A 27,362-nucleotide genomic window follows, 5' to 3' on the forward strand; every position below is an offset into this window, starting at 1 on the left:
ATTGTTTATCCATATTATTACTTCTCTCATCTTGTTTATTCTTAATTAATGATTAATCTGTTACATGGTTTCCAATTATTAACTATATATTGCACCACATTTTTGTTACATATCATTATTTGCTTGATAACGATATCTGTATGTGTATCGAAACGTAGCATGTTAATAAATTCAGAAGTAGTATATCCATATAAGTGTTTTTAATTTGTGAAATCTATCTCTATATGTCTTATAAGGATTTAGCTGTATGCGGTTAACGCGCGGGAAAATGGTCTAAAAAAATTAGCATATTAATTGTTTATATTAATTGAGGTTAATTAAACTTGCATACTTATAAACTGTACGTCGTTAAGGTATTAGAAATGTTTTAAAATGATAATTGTAGTCATTATCGTATAAATCAAATATGTTAATTAACATATTAATTGTTTTATATTAATTTAGGTTAGTGAAACCCTAACGTACTTTAATGTTTTTATTTTAGCATTTGAAATATATTTAAGAAAAATAAAAGTAATTAGATCTTTAAAACTAGGTTAATATTACATTATGTGTTTAACAGATGTTTTTCGGGATAGTAGGTGAACTTTTGGCCCATATTCTCAAAAATGCTATGGACCTATTTAAATACGTCATTAACATCTGTATCGCTTCTATTCATTTAGAGTTTTCATTCATTATCTTTTGTTTTCAATAAGTGGTTTTTTTTTTGTTTTTAAATTATTTTGATTTATTTTAACTTGGTGAAATCATTTACCGATTATTTGTAGGCAGTTTTTTTAATTTGATGGAAAGTTTGCTTCTGTAGTCATCTGTTTGAATTTGGAACAATATTTTATCTGATGATAGTTTTATATTTAATGAAAGGTTTTAATAAAATGTGGTGGTATGATAAATCTGTTCCAATAATTGAATTATGAAAATAATATGACCAAGTTTCCATGACCGAAATATGTTCTTTATATAAATGGGTTTTATTTTCGTTACACAGTATTTTAGATATGTTTTTTTATATTATAGCGGTGGTCACTGTTATCTTGTATGGAGTTATGATATGTTTTAGCTATCAAATATCAGCACACATGTTTATAATCATACCATGTAATTTAATATCTTTGAGAACTAAAGAAAATGTCTTTTGCAAAGGAAATTTGGTGACTATTTTTAATTAACACCAGTTTTGTAGTTGTGACATATGTTTTAATCATCAAATTAAAAGTCAAGCCCCTTTGAAGTCAAATGATTTTCTTGAGAACCAAAGAATATGTCTTTGGCGTAGGAAAGTTTGGCATGTGTTTTATAACCAGTGTCTTAGCTGTGCCAGATGGCTAAGCTATCAAATTACAAGGAAACAACACTTCGGTGTCATTTGATATTCTTGAGAACCAAAGAATATGTCTTTGGCGTGGGAAAGTTTGGCATGTGTTTTATAACCAGTGTCGTAGCTGTGCCAGATGGTTTAGCCATCAAATTACAAGACAACGCCACTTTGGAGTCATCTCATATTCTGGAGAATTGAAGAATGTGTCTTTTGCGTGGGAAAGTTTGACAGGTTTTTCTTTATTACCAGTGGGTTAGCTGTGCCAGATGTAAATATTTTCAAAGTATTTTATTTATTTTTTTTGACAAAATATTTTGGACAAAGAAAATTTGATTTTCTAAAAGTAAATCCAACTTAATGAATACCCACACCCACACACTGCCATACCAACGCACAAATGATGGCACATCATTTTTACCGTCAAATATAGGGGTCGTAATTCTGATTGAGCAAAATTTACTAACTTTTGCTTTCTTTTCTATCGACGTTTTACAGGTCGAATATATTTCCTTAAATACATACATATAAATTTACGGGACGGAACAATGTATGCTGAACCCAACATGTAACACTCATCTAGAGTGTCGACCGGATGTATATTCATGTTATAAGGGAGCAGAAATCTTTACCAACGGACCCCCCCCCCCCCAAATACAACGCATGGTACGAATTATATCGTTTAAAATTACCCGTCACAAAATTTACACATTTGTCCTTGCTTTGAAAAATCTAACTAATCATAAACATGTACCCTACACGCACTATACAAATTATATGTTATCTTTACATGTATACATTTTCTGTAATTTTGAAATACGTAACCAATCGTACATTTTTCATTTTTCTCGTAAATATGAATAAAATCAATAAATCAATAAAATATACAAATTAGTTCAAGTCGACAATTAGTACAATGTAAAAAGTTAGGCGTATATTAGGACTTACATACGTAATTGATGATGACATGTTGATTATAGATTAGCTTAAACGTAACATAGTTCGTATCACCAAATCGACTAATGATGACATACACACACACACACACACACACCCCCACACACACACACGCACACCAATCAACCAAAATATACAGCCTCACAAACATTCACGCACATCGCAGTGCACACATTCACACATTATTTGTACATGTCAATACCTTTGGCTGTATTACATTTTAACATATTCAATACTACAACAACGTTAACATGCAGAATATTAACTAATATAAGCTGCGTTGGATTAACAAGTAAATTGTTACTTAATCTATTCTTACACACAAAATAGTCTGAATTTTAATGTATTGATATCTTTATAAGGTGCTCGCGTATACAATCGTTTACGTCCCCAGATACTATAGATTTGCATTGGTTCAAGCGAATTATTATTCGTTAACTCTTAACTGACTCATGGTACCATTACCGTTCTGTGCCAATGTTGACAACTCCTGACGAAATCCGGTTAGCCGTGCATAATGAAGGTTGCTTACCTTATAAACAGACGTCTTTCAATGGTTTGTTTCTTCTTGAATGATTATAGTAAAACGGAGATATGTCAATGTGAAAATGTCCTGCTAATGACGGATTACCGTCCATAATGAAGGACAGTGATGCAGATGCTATTGCGGGTATAGATTGTGATGCTTTTGTGTTAGAACGTCATAGAAATAGGCCTACGCATTATTTGGTTGTATTTTCGTAGTCTAGATAATTAAAAGGGATTCACAATGAATGATTTTTAGTTAAAAAATAAATGGAAACCACTATCACAGAAACTCCACTGGCTTCCAGTTCGAGCGAGGGATCAATTTAAAAACCTTGTAAATGTGTTAATTAGATTTATTCTGACACCGTACCCGAGTATTTAAAAGAACTCTTTGATTTCTATACTCCCCGGCGGTCCAACCTGTGTACTTCGAGTGATGACAGCTTATTGAGGATTTCGAAATATAATACGCTTTGTGGTGAATATGTTTTATCTGTCAGTGCAGCTAAAATATGGAATAATCTTCCCAAAACCTCTTCCAACAAGGGCTTTAAGATTCACTTAAAAGCATATTTATTTCAAAAATGTTTTTCAACGGCTTTGTTGCGAATGCTCTTAGAAACAGGCGTGTGTAATGAAGCTCTATAAACATCGAACGATAATTATTATACTTATGATATACACCAAACCTTACATGAAATATCTGAATTTGGAGTATTTCTCATAGTAATTTGTGATAGAAAATTCATATTTATGAAAATATCATTAAATCTAGATCATTTTATTCATTTACACGAAAGGTCTATCAACAATTGTCTTTTTTTTGTAAATGAGATGATTTTAAAATACGTTTCTATATTTTAACACTATTGACCATTATGACGTGGGTGTTTTTAATAAAGTCAAACCACTTAGACACTTATGAGACAACAGTGGTAATTATCAAAACCAATAATTCCGATATAGCTTAAATCTTTGGGGTTTTTTATGTGGTTATTTTGTTTTCATCGTTGACTTGTTGGCGAAGAATATGCATTTTAAGCTTGTGTTCGTTTACGATCGAGTCTATTTTTGCATTTAACAAGTTCAACCGCAGGTTCTGCCCAGGTGTTACTTCATGTACACTCTCTGGTTCTTGAAACAATGTAAATCTATAGTATCTCGGGACGTAAACGATTGCATACGCAAGCACCTTTTAAAGATATCAATACATTAAAATTCAGACTATTTTGTGTGTAAGAATAGATTAATTAACAATTTACTTGTTAATTCAACGCAGCTTATATTAGTTAATATTCTGCATGTTAACGTTAATATTCTGCATGTGTGAATATGTGCACTGCGAGGTGGGTGAATGTTGGTGAGGCTGTATTTTTTGGTTGATTGGTGTGTGTGTATGTGTTTGATGGTGGGTGTGCGTGTGGGGGTGTGTGTGTGTGTGTGTGTGTGTGTGTGTGTGTGGGTGGGTGGGTGTGAGTATTCATTAAGTTGGATTTACTTTTAGAAAATCAAATGTTCTTTGTCCAAAATATTTTGTCAAAAAAAAAAAAAAAAAAAAAAAATACTTTGAAAATATTTTAAAACATCTGGCACAGCTAACCCACTGGTAATAAAAACACCTGTCAAACTTTTCCACGCAAAAGACACATTCTTCAATTCTCCAGAATATGAGATGACTCCAAAGTGGTGTTGCCTTTTAATTTGATGGCTAAACCATCTGACGCAGCTAAGACGCTGGTTATAAAACCCATGCCAAACTTTCCTTTGCCAAAGACATATTCTTTGGTTCTCAAGAAAATCATTTGACTTCAAAGGGGCTTGACTTTTAATTTGATGATTAAAACATATGTCACAACTAAAAGACTGGTGTTAATTAAAAATAGTCACCAAATTTCCTTTGCAGAAGACATTTTCTTTAGTTCTCAAAGATATTAAATTACATGGTATGATTATAAACATGTGTGCTGATATTTGATAGCTAAAACATATCATAACTCCATGCAAGATAACAGTGACCACCGTTATAATATAAAAAACATATCTAAAAACTGTGTAACGAAAATAAAACCCATTTATATAAAGAACATATTTCGGTCATGGAAACTTGGTCATATTATTTTCATAATTCAAATATTGAAACAGACTTATCATACCACCACATTTTATTAAAACCTTTCACTCAAATTCAAACTTTCCATCAAATTAAAAACAATGCTTACAAATAATCGGTAAATGATTTCACCAAGTTAAAATAAAATCAAAATAATTTAAAAAAAAAAACACTTATTGAAAAAAAGAGATAATGAATGAAAAATCTAAATGGATAGAAGCAATACAGATGTTAATGACGTATTTAAATAGGTCCATAGCATTTTTTAGAATATCGGTCAAAAGTTCACCTACTATCCCGAAAAACATCTGTTAAACACATAATGTAATATTAACCTAGTTTTAAAGAAATAATCACATTAAAGTACGTTAGGGTTTCACTAACCTAAATTAATTTAAAACAATTAATATGTTAATTAACATATTAATTAATACGATAATGACTACAATTATCATTTTAAGACATTTCTAATACCTTAACGACGTACAGTTTATAGGTATGCGGGTTTAATTAACCTCAATTAATATACACAATTAGTATGCTAATTAACGTATTAATTAATACGTTAATGAAATTTAAAATTCAAAAAAAAAAAAATGAAAAAAGTATTGAAAAAAAAAATATGTGAAAAAAAAAAATTAATTAATGAAAAAAAAATTAATTAAAAAAGAAATATTGAAAAAAAAAATATTTGAAAAAAATATTTGAAAAAAAAATTAATTAATGAAAAAAAAATAATTAATGAAAAAAAAAAAAATTAATGAAAAAAAAAATTATTATTTGAAAAATATAAAATTATTTGAAAAAAAAAAATATTATTTGAAAAAAAATTAATGAAATTTTTTTTTATTTAATTACAAAATAATTGAATTATGAAGTCAAATCTGCCAATTTCAGGTCTTTCTTTAGGCCTGAAATGTAATCTAAATTATTACCTTATCCAGACCATAATCAACTCTCGATGACATCGCTAGCCTGCGATGTTTACTGGATTATGATCCTACTGCTCGGCTTCCATTCATATTTTAATCATGAAATGGATGATCGAGACTATGTTTTTATCGTACAGACTTTAGTAATGATGATCGAGGGTAGGCCGAAACTTCAATCACTTAATTCTCGGTTCATACTCATAGTGGATCAATTTATCTAGTTTTTAACTATATATTATAGAGAGAACTGTCAGCTCTTTATCTTATCTCCCATAATGTATCTTTAAGTGAATTTCTATTAATTTTATATTTCAGTATACGCAAATTATTTAGACGACCGCAAGGTTTTTGGTATATATACTATTCAAAAAAAGTAGGGGATATTTGATTTTGGGGGCATAATACTAAAATATGCAAATGACTACGAAAAAAGTCACTATAGAACCTAACAGAAGAAACATTTCCAGTTACATGTGACGCCCAAACGCACCAATAGCTACCGCATGGAATGCAGGTGATGCTTGGGATCATCATGGGGGTCCAACCCAAGATTTGCACGACTCTGACTTTGAATGTTACAGTCATTGTGGCATTGAATTCCAGGGTGGAAACATCAGTTTAATTGTTTTAGTGACCAGAAAACAAATTTTGATATGCGTCGGCTTACCCAAAATGAAAGGTTACGTGCCCTTGGCATGCTACAGATCGGCACAACACAGGCGGTTGTGGCGCGGACGATGAATGTTATCCAGTCTGTCATAAGCAGGCTATGGTCCAGATACCGTGATACACAATCTGTACAGGACAGACCACGCTCAGGTCGACCAAGGGCGACAACTCAAGCCCAAGATCGATTTATCCGTACCTTGGCCTTGAGAAATCGTGTCATCACAGCAAATCAGATCAGCGCTCGTCTTCAAACAGACACTGGTGTGAGAGTGAGTGGCCAGACGATTCGGAATCGACTGCATAGGGGTCACCTTCGCGCCCGACGTCCTCGCGTGATCCCTTGTTTGAGAGATCATCACATTCAGGGAAGACGTCGTTGGTGTAGGGATCATCAACACTGGGATAATCGACGCTGGAGCAATGTGATGTTTTCAGATGAGTCAAGGTTCACTGTTGATTTTTTGGACAGACGTAGGAGGGTGTGGCGTCGTCGAAACGAGCGCTTCCAAGACGTTAACGTCATCAGACATGATCGATTTGGGGGTGGTTCTGTTATGGTGTGGGGAGGCATCACTGTTGCTGGAAGAACGGCTTTACATGTTGTTGCAGGGCGTGTTACAGGCCAGTACTACCGGGTCAACATCTTGGCAGTCCATGTTGTGCCGTTCGCACGACGTCATGGCCGCCGTTTCATCTTCCAGGATGACAACGCAAGATGTCACAGGGCCAGGATCGTTACAGGTTACCTCCAACAACAGAACATCACCACATTACCTTGGCCAGCACTGAGTCCCGACCTCTCCCCCATCGAGCATGTCTGGGACATGCTTGGACAGAGGTTACGTCAACGTCAACAACGTCCTGCCAATGTCCAAGAACTTGCTGCTGCGTTGCAACAGGAATGGGACAATCTGGACCAAAATGACCTTAGACGTCTCATTAGGAGTATGCCACGTCGGATCAATGCTTGTTTGGCAAACAGAGGAGGATTTACCCGTTACTGACTTGGTTGTGATGCTGTGGTAACTTTGCTGTTTGACCCCGGGTATCATTTTACCCTTATAATGGTCAGTCTGTGCCTTACTTAGTCTAACGATCATTTGGAATAAATCGATGAATGTGAACTTCATTTCATTTTGTCATTTGTTTCTTCGTCAGTTTCATTAGGTGACTTTAATAACACTTAAAAATCAAATATCCCCTACTTTTTTTGAATAGTATATTTGAAATATGATTTGACTGAAATGTTAATCCCAAATGACAATGAGTATTTACGTTCTCAACTTTTGTATTTTCAAAGACAACGTCTGGATAAATTGTATTTTTTCTAGTAAAAAGAATATTTTTAGTTTTATTTGGGTTAAAAGTTACACACAACTGTTTAACCCACGATGAGATAATATTCAGATCTTTAGTTATGTTCGCGCTACTTCGAGGATCATTATGAATAATGGTAAAAAGTGAAGTATCATCGGCGAATAGCCTTATTTTGTGCCACCTCAAATACTCAAGGTAGAAAACAAATATTTGCTACCAATTATAAGCTATCAAGAAAGTAGAGTATATAAATATTGGTAACGGGTGCGTTTTGTGTTAAAAGTTTACAGGTCAAACCGCGTTGTAAACATACACAATGATGGTCATGGTACAGTGGCCTATCAGTGTCATTCGTTAATTTATACCCTTTCGCGGAGGAAAGGTTTCCACTGGGGAGAAATTGTTTACACCGGGGAGGAAAGGTTAACGCCACGGAGAAAAGGTTGGGTAAATTGCTAGAAAAGGTATAAATTAACGAGTGGAACAAGAGATTGCTCGTCGACGAGAAAATCCATGAATCTGTCTGGCCAAGGATGCCACTCACATCCGCAACATATCTGGGTTTATGGAGCTGGCTACGGTCAAAATGTGCATATTCTATAATAATTTGAGATATCCCAGATGTTGTCAGTACGAGGATTTAATACATGGTTATATACTTACCGTATAAGTTATTTGTTCATCGAGCTCTGGCTCCTCGTTTATTGAAGATGTGGTCGGAAAATTTCGTTCGGTCGATGTTGATTCATTTGTTTCTGTCATCTCAATGGCGAAGCTGCCGTCAGCTAGATTTGCTGTCTGCAAGAAGAAAAATAACGAAATTATTAATTAATTCATTGGATACAACCATCTTCATAAACTACTTGCTATTCAATACACGTAGCCCTAGAATATCTCCCACATTTTCTGTTGAACGTCTGGATGTATTAGTCTTCGATTAGACATACACCGATAGTATTTATTGCGCAAGCTCAACAGATAAGAATATAGCGTCACCATTTGACATGACTTGTAGCGTCACCGTTTGAGTCCCTTGTTACAAATGGCATTGAAACGCATTATGGTACACGATTCGTGTATCAATGGTAAAATGTTTATTTTGTCTTAAATATTGGATATTTCCCGGTAAGATAACAACATCAATGTTGATTTAAATTGACAAATAATTCGTATTTTCAATGTTGAAGATGATATTGTGTTACAGACTAAGCTATTTAATGATACTTCATTTTATAATTTTGAAAGCTGCATTCATTACTGTTATGGTTAGTTCATTTAATGTTTCAGAATTTATTTTATGGAAAACTATAGACCTGGTGACCTTTTGTGTCATGTATACTGCGACCTCTGATCACTGCGACTTTCCGCGCGAATCATCGTTCGTACTAAAAGCGGCAATACGTGCAGAAATTCGCAGATAAAAACGATGAATTTACAATTTGATAATTGGCTACTAAAAATCGTTCTACAATATTCGGCCGCGTCCATAGTCAATACAAACGACTTCATTCAAATAGTTAGATAATCAATGAAATGGGACGACCGCGTACAGCGGCCCTGATGTCTGACTTTCACGAATCGCATAGTGGCGAATCGAAATCAATCGAAATTCGTGGCAATTCGGCAAAGAAAAAAATTCGTGGAGAATAGTGAGCATTGCAGCGATTCAGTTAAGAACAAGCCAGCAGTGAGGCTGATGTCCCCCGCCAAAATCCCAAAATAAATAGATAACACACATTAATTAAAGATACATTATGGGAGATTAGATAACGAGTTGGCAGTTCCCCCTATAATAGTTAAAAACTACATAATGTAAAGGCAACTTGTTGAAAATTTCAGTCAAATTGATCCACTATGAACCGAGAACCAAGCGGATGAAAGTTCCGCTTTATATAGCCTCGATCATCATTACTGAAGTCGATAAGACAAAAATAATAGTCTTGATTATCCATTTAATCGTTAATCACGAAGGGAAGTTTTGCAGCAAATCGGACTGTAATCCAACAAATATCGCAGGCAAGCCTTGACATCGAGAGCTGATTATGGTCTAGATAAGTTAATTAATGTCTAATTAATAGTTTTTATAACATTTCAGGCCTACAGAAAGACCTACAATAGGCCGATTTTGCTCTTGCATAATGTATGTTCAATCGCACATTTATTTATTTTTTTTAAAAGTAGCAAGCAATCAAACTATACACTAAGTTTCATCACTCTCTATCAGATAGAATCCAGATTATCATGTCCCAAAGTATTGACCAATGAAATTGATTAGCTCTGCTTAAAGGGCCAAAAACCGATAGTATTTTGGAGAATAAAACTGCTTAATTTTGTGTTAAAACCCCTTAAAATCCCGTACCTAACGTCCGAGCAACTAATTCAATATTTGTGATATGTTTTCAAACAACTTACACCCGTCAGTCTTCATCTGGAAATTGAGACCGGTGTCCCAAGCTGTATTATGCGGTGTCTGGATAAAACCAGAATTTTATTTTATAAAAACAATGTGTAGGTGAAATTTACGTTTCGTTATCCAGTACGGCACATGGGTCATTCACTGTATAGACCTCTAAAGGAACGGCGATAGATTATCAGGTCACCTAACGAATAAATTGACTAGAAATCTTAAAAGGGTTGCGTGTCCGGATAAGCATTTTTGACGTTCACGTCCAAACAACTCAATGTTTTGAGCTGAAATTTTGAGACAAGGCCAATACACCATTCCTCTATATTTAGGGGCTTAAATTTCATACAAACTCGGGCTTTTATTTTTGAGGCTCTGTTCAAATCGGGATAGTCCCTTTAAGCTTCAGCTCGAAATGTTAATCATTGAACTCAGTCAAGACATTCACCTAATGAACATCTACATCAAGTCTAAACATTCTACCTCAATTAAAAGCAGAGTTGTTATGTTCCAAAGTCTTGACCAATCAAATTGCTTATCGCTCATTAGCTTAAGCAGAAAATTCTCACCATCGAAATTAGTCAAGGTAATGATATAATGAATCTATATTCGGAGTTACATCGTTCTAACTTCATTATAACCAAAGTTATCGTGCCTCAAAGCATCAACCAATCAGATTGCTTATTTCTGCTTACCATAAGCAGACAATGTTCATCATAGAACTCCATCAAGGCATTCACCTAATGAACGCCTATGTCAGGTGTGAACATTCTAACTCAATTAGAATGATAGTTATTGTGTTCCAAAGTCTCGACCAATCAAATTGCTTATCGCTCTGCTTACCCTGAGCAGAAAATGTTAATTATCAAACGTAGTCAAGGTACTGATGTAATGAAACTATACACCAAGTTTCATCACTCTCACTTAATTAGAACTAAAGCTATCATGTCCAAAAGCATTAACCAATCAAATTGCTTATCTCTGCTTACCCTAAGCAGGAAATGCTCATCTTCGAATTCCACCAAGGCATTGACCTAATAAACACCTACACCAAGTTTGAAGATTCTAGTTCAATTAGAAGGAAGAGTTACTGTGTTCCAAGGTCTCGACCAATCAAATTGCTTATCGCTCTGCTTACCCTGAGCAGAAAATGCTCATTATCGAACTCCATCAAGGCATCGACCTAATAAACACCTACACCAAGTTTTAAAGATTCTAGTTCAATTAGAAAGAGAGTTATTGTGTCCTAAAAAGTGTGACGGACAGACAGACGGAAAGACAGACAGACAGACAGACGGACGGACGAACCCATTTTAATAGTCCCCTAGGAGCGAGGCATTATGATGGGAAAAAAGACGAATCTATTCCCTAGCCACTTCACTATTTAAGCCATGTAAGTTGTACTGTGTACTGTCCACACATGAAACAATGCTACATCAAGTTGCACTCATGTGCGTCGGTGATGGGCATGAGTGTATACGCCGCCGATTCCACAAGATGCAATAATTGATGTCACTCTATAGGATTAGGGCACCGTCAGCTAAACACCAAGAATTCGTTTGAAAGTGGAAGCATTAATTAGACCAGACTGGTGTGTTTGAGTCGATGGTTTGAGTCATTTGGGATCCCTGCAACGGATTGGGACCGGACATATTTGGGCCTGAGAAAAGGAACTTTCAGCAGTAAAAACGGGCACTGTCGGAAATTAGGGGGGGGGGGGCTCGCGCCCCCCTTGGATCCGCCTCTGACAAGACCGTAGTATACTTCATTAGCCTCCATTCTTATTATATAAACATTTCAAATTGTCATTTTACTTAAAGTTGAGAGAAAAAAAAAACACATCTGTCGAATTTGGTGGAAAAGTTTCGTAATAGTTATTTCGACTTTAAAGTGTGACTACTTAGCTCAAATAGAACTGATTGAAGAAATTGCAATTTGCAATTATAAGCTAGACCTACAACATTTCAAACTGTCATTTTACGTAAATTTAAGAAATTTAACACTTGACGAAACTTTTGGATAATTTTCGAAATTTTTATTTCGACTTTAAATACTAGGGAATTTACTTAGCTAAATAGAACAGTTTCAAGGGAATTTCAATTCAATCAAGTTGTCATTTTACGTAAAGTTAAGAAAAAACTTCTGGCGCAACTCTTTGATACTATTTTTAATATTTATTACATCTTAAATTCTGTCTTAGAATACTAGGGATTTACTTAGCTAAAATAGAACAGATCCAGGGAATTTCAATTCCAAGCTACAACTGGGAGTATAGCGTACAACTAGCTAGCCGAATTGGAATCAAATCTTTCGATAAAAATTCCTTGAAAAATAGATGTGTACCTTAAAGTCGTAATTCGTCTAGTCCGAATTTGAAACGTCCCACTTTTCTGCAACAGGTCGTGTACGAATTTGAAAAAAAGAATTATCCTAGGTTTCGTAAATTTGATACGTATTTAAATATCATATGCGTAAATGTTAAACATCTCCTTCCTTTACTGAAGTCTCGGTTAAACAGTTATTCATTATTTATTAACTTTTCAATTTATTCCTATACATGGCGTATAGACTAGGTCAGTGAACAATATGTAACTGGTTTCCCCTTGTAAGTGCTGTCGGGCGGTGGGCTTTACAAGGAACAGTATCTACTCGTTCGGGAGGTAAGAAAAACTGAGGTCCCTTTTTAAATATAGGCGAACACATAAAATAAATCAGAGTAGGCCGTAGTGCCGATTTGTGACGTATGCACCCGGTCGGTACAGAAGAAGAAAGACATTAAAACCCTTTTCATTCATTTCAGAGGGGGTGGATGGCCGAATGGTTAGCACGTGCGCGCTGTATCATAAGGTCTGTCATCGAGTCAACTCGCGGAGTTGCGATTCCCCAGTTGTACGTGACAGGTCGCCTGTCAAACCTCGTGGGTTTTCTCCTTGTCCTCCGGTTTCCCCGCACTGCTAAAGACCCCTACGCACAAGCAAAGTATTGAAATAAAATTAAACCATGTGTTAGTCCCGAAATGACCTGTTACATACTTAAATTTTATAATTAATCTATCTGACATTTCGCATATCATGTATTTACTTATATCCGTTTATATCCATCAACACGTCATACTAAAATTTAACATTTAATGTAAACTAATATTACATTATAGAATTGATATGTTTTAAAATCTCTTTTCCGTATTCTTATAGAATTATGCTGAATTGGCAATACATTATCACATGTACATCTGTATCTAATTTTGTGTTGCTTTACATTATGTATTGTTTAATGGTCGAGAGCGAGACATTAAGTAATATATTGTAACAATATATTACGCAATGTCGTAAGCTCGAGACAATTAAACATCTTAAAATACTGACACTCCGCACGAGTTTTTACGTCACACTAGTCCAATATCTCACTGGTATGAATAAAGTACTATTGGCAAGTTGCCCGTACGATTATTTGAAATAATGGTACGCCAACATCAAAGGGTGACGTCACATCTGTATTTTAAGTATGTTTAGTGCTGAAGAGGAATTCAATTATATAATGGGAGCCACGATGGTTCAGCCAGTAAGAAGCTAGCTCCCTAGTCTGGTGGTCGAGGGTTCGCTCCCGGTGTTGACCGAAAACGTTCATCGTCCCCATGTCAGTGTTGCAGGGCGGAAAGCCTGACAAGGACAGCTGTCTAGTCGTTCGGATGGAACGAAAGACAGTTCCCGTGTACACATTGACGTGGACGTAAAAAAAAACCTTGATAGTTGGAATTCGATAAAAGCGTAGGCCGTAGCGCCGCTGTCCTGGGAAAACAGTCTATGCCCGTCTTTATAAGCCCAGTGGGACCAGAACAGTAGGAAGTTTAACCCCTATTCATAACATTTCAATTATGAAATGTACGTTCGCTAGTACAGAGTCAAGAGTGAAGTACGAGCGTACATGTACATATGTTGGTGTAAACGATACCAAAAGAGTAATCATCCTCATTTGATTTTGGTGTCAATGAAATCGTGCCCGGCTCTGCATAGCAAGGTGTCGAAGATGTAAGATGTCGCTGATGTAGCCTTGCTTGCCCCAGGAAATTAAACATAAGCCAAATAAGATCACCAATACGAATATTTGGTGCATCCATCATGGATATGAATGACCTTCACTGCGCATTCAGTGTGGCGCTTTTCATTCTGAATTCAATCCGAATAAACTGTAATATGACGCACCGCTTTTAAACCGGGAAAAACCAATGCGCATGCAGTGTGAACGCATATTTATTGTCTTGGATTACGGCCCGTGTACTGGGATATGATTACCAAAAGCTGCGTGGACCTTGTGGACCTTTTACAACAATGGTGCACTAGATCTTGTTTCTTGTGCATTTGGTATTTTGATTCTATTAGTTCAAATTTTAATAAATTCTATAGCATTCTGGATGCGGCTATGCACTAAAGTAGTAATATGCCTATTAAATCTCCGATATCAACTAAAGCTGTTGTAGTCTCGGGGAATATAGTCATTTTCATATCCTAGACACATCTTGGTTATAGCACACATCGTGATGCCAATAAGCCACCATCAGATTATCCGCTTCACAGTTCTACAGAAATCTCGGTCCAAACATCGACTTTCAATATAAACACCTATCTATCACTATATTCCCAAAATATAAGACTTACCCCGGTTCCCACTGACTCTTCGACCGTGGCTACATCTTCATCTGAACTGTGGCAACATAAATAATATAAAGATTTAAAAATCATTGTAGGGGCGAACATGATGTTAAAAGGCGCTGGTAACACATCCGTACTATCGATATATTCCATAAATAACACACTCCTAGCAAACATCCATTCTACATCAGAGTCTTCCTGAAATTGATTTAAATTTGTTTAAGATTTTAATCTAAAAATGAGAGAGAGAGAGAGAGAGAGAGAGAGAGAGAGAGAGAGAGAGAGAGAGGGGGGGGGGTAGCGCCTACTCGAAACAAACTGGTTCATTTCGGACTAACATGGTTCAGTTTCGTAGGGTATTTAGCCGTGGGAGCAAACCGGAGGACCCGGAGAATACCACCAAGATTTGACAGGCGACCCTAGCCCTAGTTACGTACCAGTGAGGTATCGAAACCTCGCTACTTGACTCAATGATAGACCCTATGATCTATGTAGCACACGGCTTAAACCCTAGGTTTTAATCTATACAGTAGACATAAGATCGTTTGCAAATATACATCCAACCCCCCAATTAAACTGAGACATCAAAAATGCACGTGTCGCGGTGAGTAAGGCGCTGTAGCTCAATAACTATGGGTGTCCGGAGTTGAGTCAGGTGTTGTCCGAAAAAGTTCATCGTGATTTCCCAGCTTGGATTTCCGATGTCAGTGGTATAGAGAGGAGGACAAGACAATTAAACGTGCCTTTTCGTTCGGATTGGTGTGTCCGTAAAAGTACCTTGGACAGTATGAAATCGATAAAAGATTTTATTATGCACCTTCAGATCATTAGCCCCGTTGGAGCAGAAAGATAGCTCAAAAGCTACGAGACTTTACTATTAACCAGGTCACCCGATCGTCAGCGGGATGACAGGAGATGTACACGGGATCTCGGGTTCCCATCCCATCCACACAACTAGACGCTGTTCATGCCAGCCCCCCCCCCCCCACCCCGTTCTGCACAATTGACAAGGGGAAGCACGAGCTCGAAAATTCCAAGGAACATTCTCAGCCAATACCGGTTGGTTAGCGACCCAGCGTTTTACTCACTTAGTCACTGCAGCTCCAAAATATATTAAAAGTATCTCACTTACTGCTATTTTTTGACATGATCTGGTCATTATGGCGATCAACATATTCAGTAAAACTATCACAAATGTTGTGTTATAAACCCAATATATAATAAAACCAAATTCTTCTGTTACATTATTATTATATTCATTTAATAGAACAACATCTGGTTCACCTCGTCCAAATAAGGATCCAAATACTGTTGTAAATCCCGCTTTTAAACTGTAAAAAAAATACACTATTTATATATATATATATATATGGAAATGCGTATAGATGAATTAGGTAAGGTTTCGTTAAATAGTTGCTCGTTCTGGATAGATAATGGAAATTAAATATATTGAAAATTTCACTCACATTACTTTATTCTGCGCGATGTTGTGCGTGTTTGAGGTTTTTGATAAGTTAGTCTCGATCGTTCGATACAAAAATCCCTAAAGTCTCCAACATCGTAAATTATTAAATGGAGAAAGTGTTCTAATTCAATCAATATCTAAGCCATCCACCTGGTGGCTTTTAGAGTTGATTATGAGCTTGCCTTGTAAATAAATGTATAAACAATAATTTGTGTAACATTTGAAACTATAAAGTCCCGTAATAGGGAGTTTTAGCTCTACACAATGCACGTTTCATAGGCGTACTGGCTCGATGACAGTTAGGGGTGCAAAACCATGAAATGCCCGAAAATATTTCGGTGCCGGTCTTCCTCGAGAGGCGAGAAGCGGAGCTTACCTTGTACGGCCCTCCCCCCCCACCAAGAAAATTTTGGAATATTTGACGGCTGCATACACGTTTTCCTGCTATTTCAGCCCGTGAACAAGCAACTTCAATGTGGTCTAATATAGCCTAATTACAATGGCTGACTCGAATTCCAATCAAAAGATCAACCGTTGGGAAAAATTTTTGAAAATTTAACTGCCGCAAACGCGTTTTCCTGTTATTCCAGCCTGTGAATACAGCAACTTCAATTCGGTCCAATATAGCCTACCTGGCTGACCCGAATTCCAAACAACCAATCAATCGTCGCGGGGTATGGGGGCCTCACCCTCCCAGAGAAAATTTTGAAAATTTAACCACCGCAAATGCGTTTTCTGCTATTCTAGCCCGTGAAAGTACAATGGTTTTGTAACCAAAATCTCATTCTGAATTCCAACCATCCAATCAGACTGTTGCAGTTGCATTCACAAATAATAATCGTTGCCAGAAAAATGTCGCACAAAGAAGAGTGGCTCTAGACAAAATGTTTTAATCCATAGTCAACTCAGTTCAAATTCGTTGTATTCAATTTAAAGAAAAGTAAAATTAGTGTTATATTAGGGATCGATGACAGTTAGGGAAGCAAAACTAGAAATGCCCGGAAAAATTTCAGGATTACAGACAGCTGCGCCGGTTTTCTTCGAGAGGCGAAGAAGCGGAGCTGACCTTATATGGACCCCCCAAAAAATTTTGGAATATTTGACGATCGCAAGTGCGTTTTAGTGCTATTCCAGCCCGTAAAATTAGTGTTTTATTAGATTTCGGGAACTTTATTTTTGCCAAATAGATGAAATAAAATTTTTTTTTTCACTTTACCCGTCTGCCCGAAAATTCAGCTTGCCCGAAAGTCAGGGGGGCAGCTGCCCCCCCCCTGCCCCCCTGGCTCGTACGCCTATGGCCCGTTTTAAACTATTTCCTTTCACATTATTTCGGAAATGTTTTTATTTTTACTTTTGATAATTTAAGATGAGATATCAACGTTTTGTCGAAATCGATGAATATATAGGTCTTAGCTGCACCAACATGAAACCAAAAATTAAATGAGGTTTAATGTCTTACTTTGTTGAGTGATATCGTAACCGGATATCGCCGCTACTACGGCTTATTCTTATTTAGATAAAGAGAAAGAGAGAGAGAGAGAGAGAGAGAGAGAGAGAGAGAGTAGGTCTTTTCGGGACTACCATATGGTCCAATTTTATTTCAATAATTATCTTGCGCGTAATTGTCATTATATAGCAGTTTGTAGAAACCAGGGGACCCAGTGAGTTGGACAAACGACCCTACTCCCTGTCACGTATCAACAGGGAATCGATACCACGCCACATGTCTCCATGACAGATCTAAAGCGTTAAATCATTAGGCCATTAGTTCGAATGGTTAGTACGTGCGCCGCGTTGGATCATAAAGCCGGTCATTGAGTCAACTGGCGTGGTTTCGAATCCCCGGTTGTACGTGACAAGGAGTAGGGTCGCCTGTCCAACCTCGTGGATTTTCTCCGGCTCCTCCGGTTTCCTCCCACTGCTAAAGACCCCTACGAGCAAGCGAATTATTGAAATAAAATTAAAAACCATGTTAGTCACGAAATGACCTAGTTTGTGTCGTGTGGACGTTAAACCCCATCTCTCTCTCTCGCGCGCGCGGTAAGCGGTAATTATAAAGTACGATATTACTCCCGGTACAAAAAGAGGGACGTTGTCACGCCGCTTTTTGACGAGTATAACAAGATATAAGGTGATTACTGGCCAATAGGTAACCCCACCTGACAACTGGAAATTGGTATTTCATTTGAAACTACCACCAAGCTTTATCTATTTGCTTTGAGCCCGACTGAGTGAGCCTACAAGACTTACATACATGGACAGTGTTAACCCGATGATGCTGAAAGTAACAAAACCTTTATCATTAACGAAAAGTACATGGGATTCTGTGTGATGAATTTGCCTGTCCTAAACATGTACTTCATATCATTAATTAGATATCTAGTAGTGTTTTATATAATTAGTTAGATATATAGTAGTGTTTTATATAATTGTATATAATCCATAAACAACACTTCGATGTTGAACAAGCCATCTTTTGGCGTGCGATTTGACTGGCCTTCAGTACTTCGACAAAGGGAACTAACCACCCTCGTACTTAAGGGGCATAGCGCAGCAATGATGATTTATCAAACTACTTACGTTCCAAAACTTTGTTTGGCATTAATTGTCATGTTCCTATTTTCAATCTCCAGATTTTCGGGATGATCGTAGTACTGAAATAGGTTGTGTAGACCAAGGATAAAGGCCCACATTACGAAAAAGAAAAGACTCGTGAATCTAACAATGTCCTAAAATTTAAAAAAAAATTTAAAAAATTGTTAACAATTTGTATTTTCCACAGTGAAACAACATAATATGCATTTAACATGTGTATAAACGAAAGGTCACATTGTTATTTTTCTTTCATTGGACAGCGATAGTTTTATGAACAGGCCCAGCAGTACTGGGATCTAAATGAACTGTAAAGAACAACTACATAAAATCATCCAATCAGGTGAAAGTAATTAGCAACCACCACAAAACAATCAACCAATGAAAAATGTCGTTTACATCTTAATGGTAGCCATAGTGCCGATCTGATTTATTAGAAGGGCTGAGGCAAAACAATGCAACAATTAACAAATGTAGACCCATTTATTTCTTTATGGAGGTTTGTGCATTTCTTAAACGTATTGCTTTTATTTGGCATTCAAGCCATCATTTATGTTTGATGACACTCAAGATAAAACACAGGGTTCTCTGGTTTATTATTTTGTAAAAACAACTATTATTACAATGTATGTGGTGATGTAATATCCGGTAAGGGCGAATGTTTTGGGTATGTATTTGGTTAGATCTACTTCTTAAGGCGACTTCCAGATTTAATCAAAGGTCATGAGATGTAAACAGGGCTAGCGTTAACCACAACCCTAACCCTGGACCTAGCCCTAAACCCTAACCAACAATTTCGTCAACAACACTATCTTAGTGATAACAGAGATCGGTTTCGTACATATAGGGCTTATTTACATTGGAACAGAATATAACACAGCTACATAATACAACCACAGGGGCATATATTAAACAGAAACTAGACTACGCCTGGAACACATCAGGACGGTACATAACTATATTAAATCCACCATTCCGCCCCTCTGCCAAGGCAGTGGGTGACCTCGGGTGAGTCCATGTACTCGTCCAAGCCCCTTTTATTCCCCATCGTCTCTGTCAACATACTCCTGTTTATATAGAGAAAATAGATAAGACTCATGATCATATGAAATTGTCTTCTTATCACGCCATGGTATGATTACCGACCAGTGCGTATTCCCTTGAAGTCATGCGGAGCTTGTACACAGATCATATGTAGTTTGTAAATGACATAATGGATTAATTACATATTTAATAAGAAGGTGACTAAACAGAAGTATATAGAGTTGAAAAGTCAATATTATCAAAAACTAGCTGAGTCAATAAGTTCTAGAGTACTTTGTCACAAACCATAAAGAAGGCAACACTAAGAATTTAATTTGAAGGGAGAGAGAGAGAGAGAGAGAGAGGGGGAGAGAAATGGGGTTTAACGTCCACTCGACACAAACTAGGTCATTTCCGGACTAACATATGGTTTAATTTTATTTCAATAATTCGCTTGCGCGTAGGGGTCTTTAGCAGTGGGAGAATACCGGAGGACCCGGAGAAAACACATGAGGTTGGAAATTTAAAGGGAATGTGAATATGGATGGTTTTATTCAATTGATTCTGGCATTTAATATAAGAATAATAACCTTTATTTTTAAAAATAAATAAAATAGAAAGTTTAGGAACTAAATCTTTGTTGCCTTAAAGTAACGATGCGTGATCTGCATTTATCGGAAAATATAAAATTCCCCGCGGCTGAATCCACGCTAATATTTACGCCGGATCAGCTCCCTTACTGGATTCAATCACATGTAAAACATGGTCATCAATTTCCGTCACGGAAATGGTTGTGGTCTCGTTGCATGCATAGGGAACAGCATAGCTCGATGGAATGTTCAATACGTCGTATCGTTGTATACACTGAACATAATTTAACTATTTTTGGACTGATACTCCTATTACGAGATTCAACTTTCGCAATATTGTAGTTTGCAAGGGATTGTGATATCACTAAGACCACGCATAGCCTCTTTAAACGAATGTATCAAATCTTACCATTAACATTCTTTGAAGTGATATCTGTAAAATTCCAAGACTTTTAAACACTGTAAAAATTTTACTAATTCTGACAAAGCTTAAGATGCTAGCAATAGCCAACAGACCCTCTGATATGTTGGTTGGATCCGATGTATCCCAGTAAAATCGATCTGGAAAACAAAATCAATATGTAATTTCAATTAGGTGTTATAAATCAACAGCCATTCTAAGATTTATTTACTATCCCTTCACTCGGACTCATTAGTTTGAGATCAAACTACTAAATTAGTTGCTTTGGATTAAAACACGGATGCTATTTCGTTTTGTAATGTGACCGTTCAAATTTCATTCAATACAGAAAAGGATATCGTAAATAAAGGAAAAACAAATCCAGATTTAAATCTGTATTTCCGCTTTTAAGTGTTTGTTTTCGTTCAAATAATGGAGGCGTATTGGTGCATGCTAGAAAATCGCATGAAAATCTAATGGCTGTTAGCGGCCATTCAAATGTCATCTAAATCGTCGCCTTATGAAAAAGGCGACAAAATAACCCGACGATCGTCGCCTTCATTTCGTTGACTTGTCGGGTCAATTCTGTCGACTTGTCGACAAAGTCGACAAAATACAATTATTTCGACTTGTCGTGCGGCGACTTGTCGCCTCGGAAGTTAATCTGTGCGCATGCAAGTTATCCAAACAGCAAATGCGCAAGCTCGAGTTTGACTTCCGAGGCGACAAGTTGCCGCAGGACAAGTCGAAATAATTGTATTTTGTCGACTTGTCGACTTGTCGGGTTGTGAATAAGTCGAAGGCGACAAGTAGACAGAATTGACCCGACAAGTCGACAGAATTGACCCGACATGTCGACGAAATGAAGGCGACGATCGTCGGGTTATTTTGTCGTGTTGGCGGGTTGATTTCGTCGACTTGTCGACTTGTTGCCTTGTCGGATTGTGAATAAGTCGAAGGCGACAAGTCGACAGAATTGACCCGACAAGTCGTGTCGGCGGGTTGATTTTGTCGACTTGTCGCCTTCGACTTATTCACAACCCGACAAGTCGACAAAATACAATTATTTCGACTTGTCGTGCGGTGACTTGTCGGCTCGGAAGTTAATCTGTGCGCATACAAGTTATCCAATCAGCACATGCGCAAGCTCGAGTTTGACTTCCGAGGTGACAAGTCGCCGCACGACAAGTCCAAATAATTGTATTTTGTTATTTTGTCGTGTTGGCGGGTTGATTTTGTCGACTACTCGACTTGTCGCCTTCTTCCCAAGGCGACGATTTAGATTCATTTGAATGGCCGCTAACAGCCAACTATGGAAGCGTATTTGGGTCACTACTTATTGAGATAATATCGCAACATATCGAACTAAAATATGTCAACTTCATGAGTTATATTACAACATATCGACTTAATAAAGTCGACTTGGCGCATTAAATTCACCACTCTTGTCGACAAAAGCTATATTGATATGTTTACATAATGTCAATAGCCGATTTGACTCTAAATCGACATGTCATGTTTTATAGAAATAATGTCGCTTTTTTACTTAATATCATCTCAATATTATTTATTTGAGCGCAAATAACCACAGCTGCCATTCTATCTGTGATTGTCGTTTGATTAACAACAAAATGTTTCTTACAGGCTACACTCTTTTACAGGTGAGTTTCGGGTTCATTATTTCTTAGTTTCAGCCATATTTACAGACTCCTGTAATTTAACTATGAGGGCTGAAAATATCCGAAATACATTTGAATCCCACCACCAACAGTTAAACTCGATCACAAACTTTTGATGAATGAATGAATGAAATAGGGTTTAACGTCCTACTTTTCTGAACCTAACGTGCTAATGAATTAAAAGATGGACAAATGCCATGCAGTGTGCTATGAGGAAAATTTTGCTCGGACAGCGGTGCTACGGCCTACTCTTTTATCGAATTCCAACTGTCAAGGGTTCTTTTCCGCACATGTCAACGTATACACAGGACCTCGTTTTTTCGTCCCATCTGAACGAATAGACACTGTTCTTGCCAGACCCTCTGTCCTGCACCACTGGCAAGGGGAACCACGGTGAAAAAAAACCCCAGAGGAACTTTCTCGGCCAACACGGGCATTCAAGCTTAGCGAGCCAGCGCCTTACCCGCTGAGCTACCACGGCTCCCGGGTTTTATGCATTTAAAGTAATTAAATATTGAACAATAGCTTAACATTTTAATTTTATTTCAGATATCAGTTTGTACTGGTGATGACGCCTCTCTAGAATCTTTAATCGGCATTACTTCAGACTAGGGTACACTTATTACGAAATACTCGGGTTTTTACATATATGCGACCATATACTAATAAGTCATGCAAAGTTGAAACGGACATTAAGACGGATGCGGCTGCATAGATGGAGAAACCAGGAAAATGTTATGGGAATTTTGGAACAAATTTGTGAATTACTAAATAATGGTTATTCAAATAGTGGATACAGAACGATTTGGAGATTACTAAATGCTCATTATGGCATCCGTGTCACACAAGAGACTGTACGTCTGTGTCTACGCGTCATTGATCCCGAAGGTGTTATGTTACGAACACACAGGAAATAACGCAGGAGGGTGTACCTAATTACCTTATCCATATCGACGGATATGATAAATTAAAACCTTTCGACATCGCCATTCAAGGAAATTATTATGGCTTAAAGCTGGGCCATCAAATAATAACCCAAAATATATTGCAAGGTTCTTTTTGGATTACATAAAGGAGATTCGAAAATTTCCATCCTGCGTTCGTATGGATGCCGGGACAGAAAACGTCATTGTTCGTGATATTCAAACTGCATTTTTGACTGTGATAGGACGAAATAGAGGATTATAATCGTGTATAGTTTCTCGTTCTACTGCTAATCAAAGAATAAAGCGTTTTGGGGGAACTTTAAGAGCGCTTATCATACAATTTTGGAGAAATTATTTTAACAATATGTGTATTGATATTGAATTTGATCGCACAGATGTTCTTCACGTCCAGTGCATCCGATTTTGTCTTCTAGGTGTTTTACAACAACAATTAGACACATTTACAGTTGTTTGGAATAGCCATAGAATAAGACGTCAAGGTAATGTTGAGCCAACCGGAGTCCCTGATATCTTGTACCATATGCCAGAGATATATAATACAGTCGATCATGCATTTCCTCTACCTTGTAGTTTGCAGACGCTGGAAGAAATATCCAATGAATACAGCACGAATTTTCCACTGTTTGGATGTGATACACATTTTCTTGAAATAATCGAGTTGCTGACAGGAATATCAAGACATGATATAGTATTGCCGTCAACAATTGAAGACTCTCGTGTATTTTTTTGTAACTTGATGCATTTACTTCGACATTTTTAACTATTATATGTAAAAAACTGCATTGCAAATTTCAATCTATACTAGGATATGGAAGAGTTGTTATATTACCGACGTTTTGGTTGAAGTGGGGTATAAGCCAATGAAACGGTCTGTTACGGCGAGTTCTTGACCTGTTGATGCACGGAACTGTGTATAAACCACTAGAAACGTCAACGCTGGTTGATTAATCAATGTCTGTCGTCATAGGGTCAAAACCCGCTCGTACGACCCCTGATACGACCTCCGAGTACAACTTGTCACATCTTCATGTAGTGTTGGCCATCGAAAGTATAAAAAAACCAACGAAATATAGATCTGTATTTTAATCAGATTGTGCAAATTTAAAAGAAAACATGTGACATTCCTGCTATTATAATTTGTTCTTTAATGTTGATTTAAGGGATTTTAGAAGACATTTTCTGTTTGTTACAGTTAAATTATTACGCTTTGGACAAAGAATGCAGTGATATTTAATCGCTTATTATATTTCACTTTAATAACCTGTTAAAGAAATACAATAGCATGCCTAACTTGGATATAAATGAAAAGATTTATTTACAATTCACAAAGTCTTTTTCCATCTTTTTTTGAGTTATAATTATGAGTTAACTTTGTAACAAAAACCAATTAGTTTATTAAAGTTCACGAACATTTTTAAAGATATATTTCAGTTTGTTATGAAAGTTATGACTTTTATATCGTACTTCATAAATGTGATATACATGTAAATCATATGATAAAGTCATATCATATTTCATAAATGTACAAAACTCAAATTCAAGTTAGCTTCAGTTTTCGGAAGTAACCGACAAGATAGATTGTTTGTCAAGGGGAAATGTGTTTTAAATATGGACATTCTACAAATCATCCAAAATGTTTTCGATTTCATATATTATATTATTTTGGATATGGTAGGTAGATAATGGCGGCAGGCCCGTAGCCAGCCCAAAATTGTTGGCGGGGGGGGGGGGGGGCGATGAGGCTTCTGGAGGCGCTGATATACCTACACTTGGTGCTCTCCCCCAGAAAGTATTGGAAAATGGGATTTGCACCTGAAAATGACGGAAAATTTCATTTTGAGGATGAATTTGCGATATTGGCGTATTATGATATTTTGATATGAACATAATACAAATTTGAAGGAAGGAATACGACTTTAATCGTGTGAGATATTATGAGGCGCCTAACCATTTGAGGGGCGCCTCATATATAACGACATGATTGTCGAGGCGCCCATAAAACCAAGTGACATTGGTTAGGCGCCCCACCAATTTCGTCGTGGGCGGGCAACCAGTGTCACTCGCCTTTATGTGGCGCCCATACTGATATGGGAACATTTGTCGTTGTCTTCGTATTGCGTCCAGTCCGATAGAAAGGGCGCCGAATTTTTCCATGAGGGGGTGGGGGGGGGGGGGGCGCCCCATAAATTTTCAAATTCACGGAGGGAGATTTTTCATTGAACCAACAGAAGAATTCGCAAAACTATGGTGGCTGATTGGTATCATGTCGTAATGTCGTGGTGTCGCATTTCATAACGCGACAACCCGACAACCCGACATCACGACATTTCTACCCGACATCACGACAACCCGACACCACGACATTTTCACCCGACATCACGACATTTTTACCCATTTTTACCCGACATCACGACATTTTTACCCGACATCACGACATTAAAGTCGGTGTATATTGTCTTGTCGGCTTTATCAGATTAGTTTTGTGTGAAGTGCGGTCCTCCTGTAGTTTTCAAGTATTACCATAGATTTATCTGGTACACAATTGAAGAAATGAAATGAAACGAAATGGGGTTTAGCGTCCTACTGTTCTGCTCCTAAACTGGGTAAATGAAGACGGGCATACGCCATACAGTGTGCTATGGGGGAAATTTTGCCGGGCCTACTCTTATATCGAATTCCAACTGCCAAGGGATCTTTTACGTGCACGCCAATCTGTACATGGGACCTCGATTTTTCCTTGTCAGGCCCTACGTCCAGTCAGAATGGAGTAATTTGAATGAATTTTCAATATTTTTAGTTTACATGATCTATTTTTGAACTATTATAGTAAGAATGGTCATCTCTTTATCTAAATATTATATAATGTATCTTTAATATTAGTTTTATTATTGTTGTGATTAATCTACAACTGATATAACATCGCGTGAATTATGAACGCAGTCAATGTCTCACACTGTATAAATTAAGCCCCCCCCCCCCAAAAAAAAAACAAAAAAACAACAAACAAACAAAAAAACAAAAACAAACGAGCCTAACTAATGTGGTTTGAATCTATCATCTCGGCCGTCTGTAACGAATACATTTTATAGTCAGCCATTTTATTAAGAGTCATTTTCCTAAATATTTTGTACTTGTACGTCGGGGGGGGGGGGGCGTAGATCAGTAGTATAATTAACATGTCTACAATTCGTTTGGAAAAGAGAGAGAGAGAGAGAGAATGATTCAATTTTATTTCAATATTTCGCTTGCGCGTAGGGCCTGTAGCAGGTGGGGGGGGGGCAGAGAAAAGCCACGAGGTTGGATAGGCGGCTCCACTCCTTGTCACAACTGGGGAATCGAAACCACGCCAGTTGACTCAATGACAGGCCATATGATACAACGCGTACGCCCAAACCATTCGTCCACCTCCCCCACCCTCCAAGACGAAAGAACCATCGTCGAAACATAGTATGTTGATCAAACAGGAAATGTTGTTCGATAATTACGTTTAGTTGTGCGAAATGTTGTGGATTGTTAAATATTTATATATAGCATTAGAAATTTTAACAGAGAGAAAAAGTCACAAATTAGGTGGGGGGGGGGGGCGGGGGCATACGTCGGTGGGAACTAACATATACTACAATTTTATTTCCATAATTCACACTCCACACGTAATCACTCCATAGAAGATGCCGCCAATAGGGAAGGGAGTGAGGTCTGTCAAGGAAAGGCAACTAGTCGTTTGTATGGTAAGACGGGGCCTCTTGTACCCGTTAGTGTGCACATAAAGATCCATTGACAAT

General features: G+C 37.2%; 1 protein-coding gene across 1 annotated transcript in view; it reads right to left on the reverse strand.

The window, feature by feature from the left end:
- The window catches only part of LOC126820469 (short transient receptor potential channel 7-like), a 46,825-nt gene that overhangs the window by 11,702 nt on the left and 7,761 nt on the right, over positions 1 to 27,362 (reverse strand). The window contains exons 3-7 of the mRNA XM_056101449.1: positions 20,964 to 21,115; positions 18,930 to 19,078; positions 16,017 to 16,215; positions 14,891 to 15,082; positions 8,495 to 8,629 (exon numbers count right to left, since the gene is read on the reverse strand). Coding sequence (XP_055957424.1) covers positions 8,495 to 8,629; positions 14,891 to 15,082; positions 16,017 to 16,215; positions 18,930 to 19,078; positions 20,964 to 21,115 — 827 coding nt within the window. The remainder of the gene's footprint in view (positions 1 to 8,494; positions 8,630 to 14,890; positions 15,083 to 16,016; positions 16,216 to 18,929; positions 19,079 to 20,963; positions 21,116 to 27,362) is intronic.

This window comes from Patella vulgata, chromosome 5, assembly GCF_932274485.2.
Source record: "Patella vulgata chromosome 5, xgPatVulg1.2, whole genome shotgun sequence".
Lineage (NCBI taxonomy): Eukaryota > Metazoa > Mollusca > Gastropoda > Patellidae > Patella > Patella vulgata.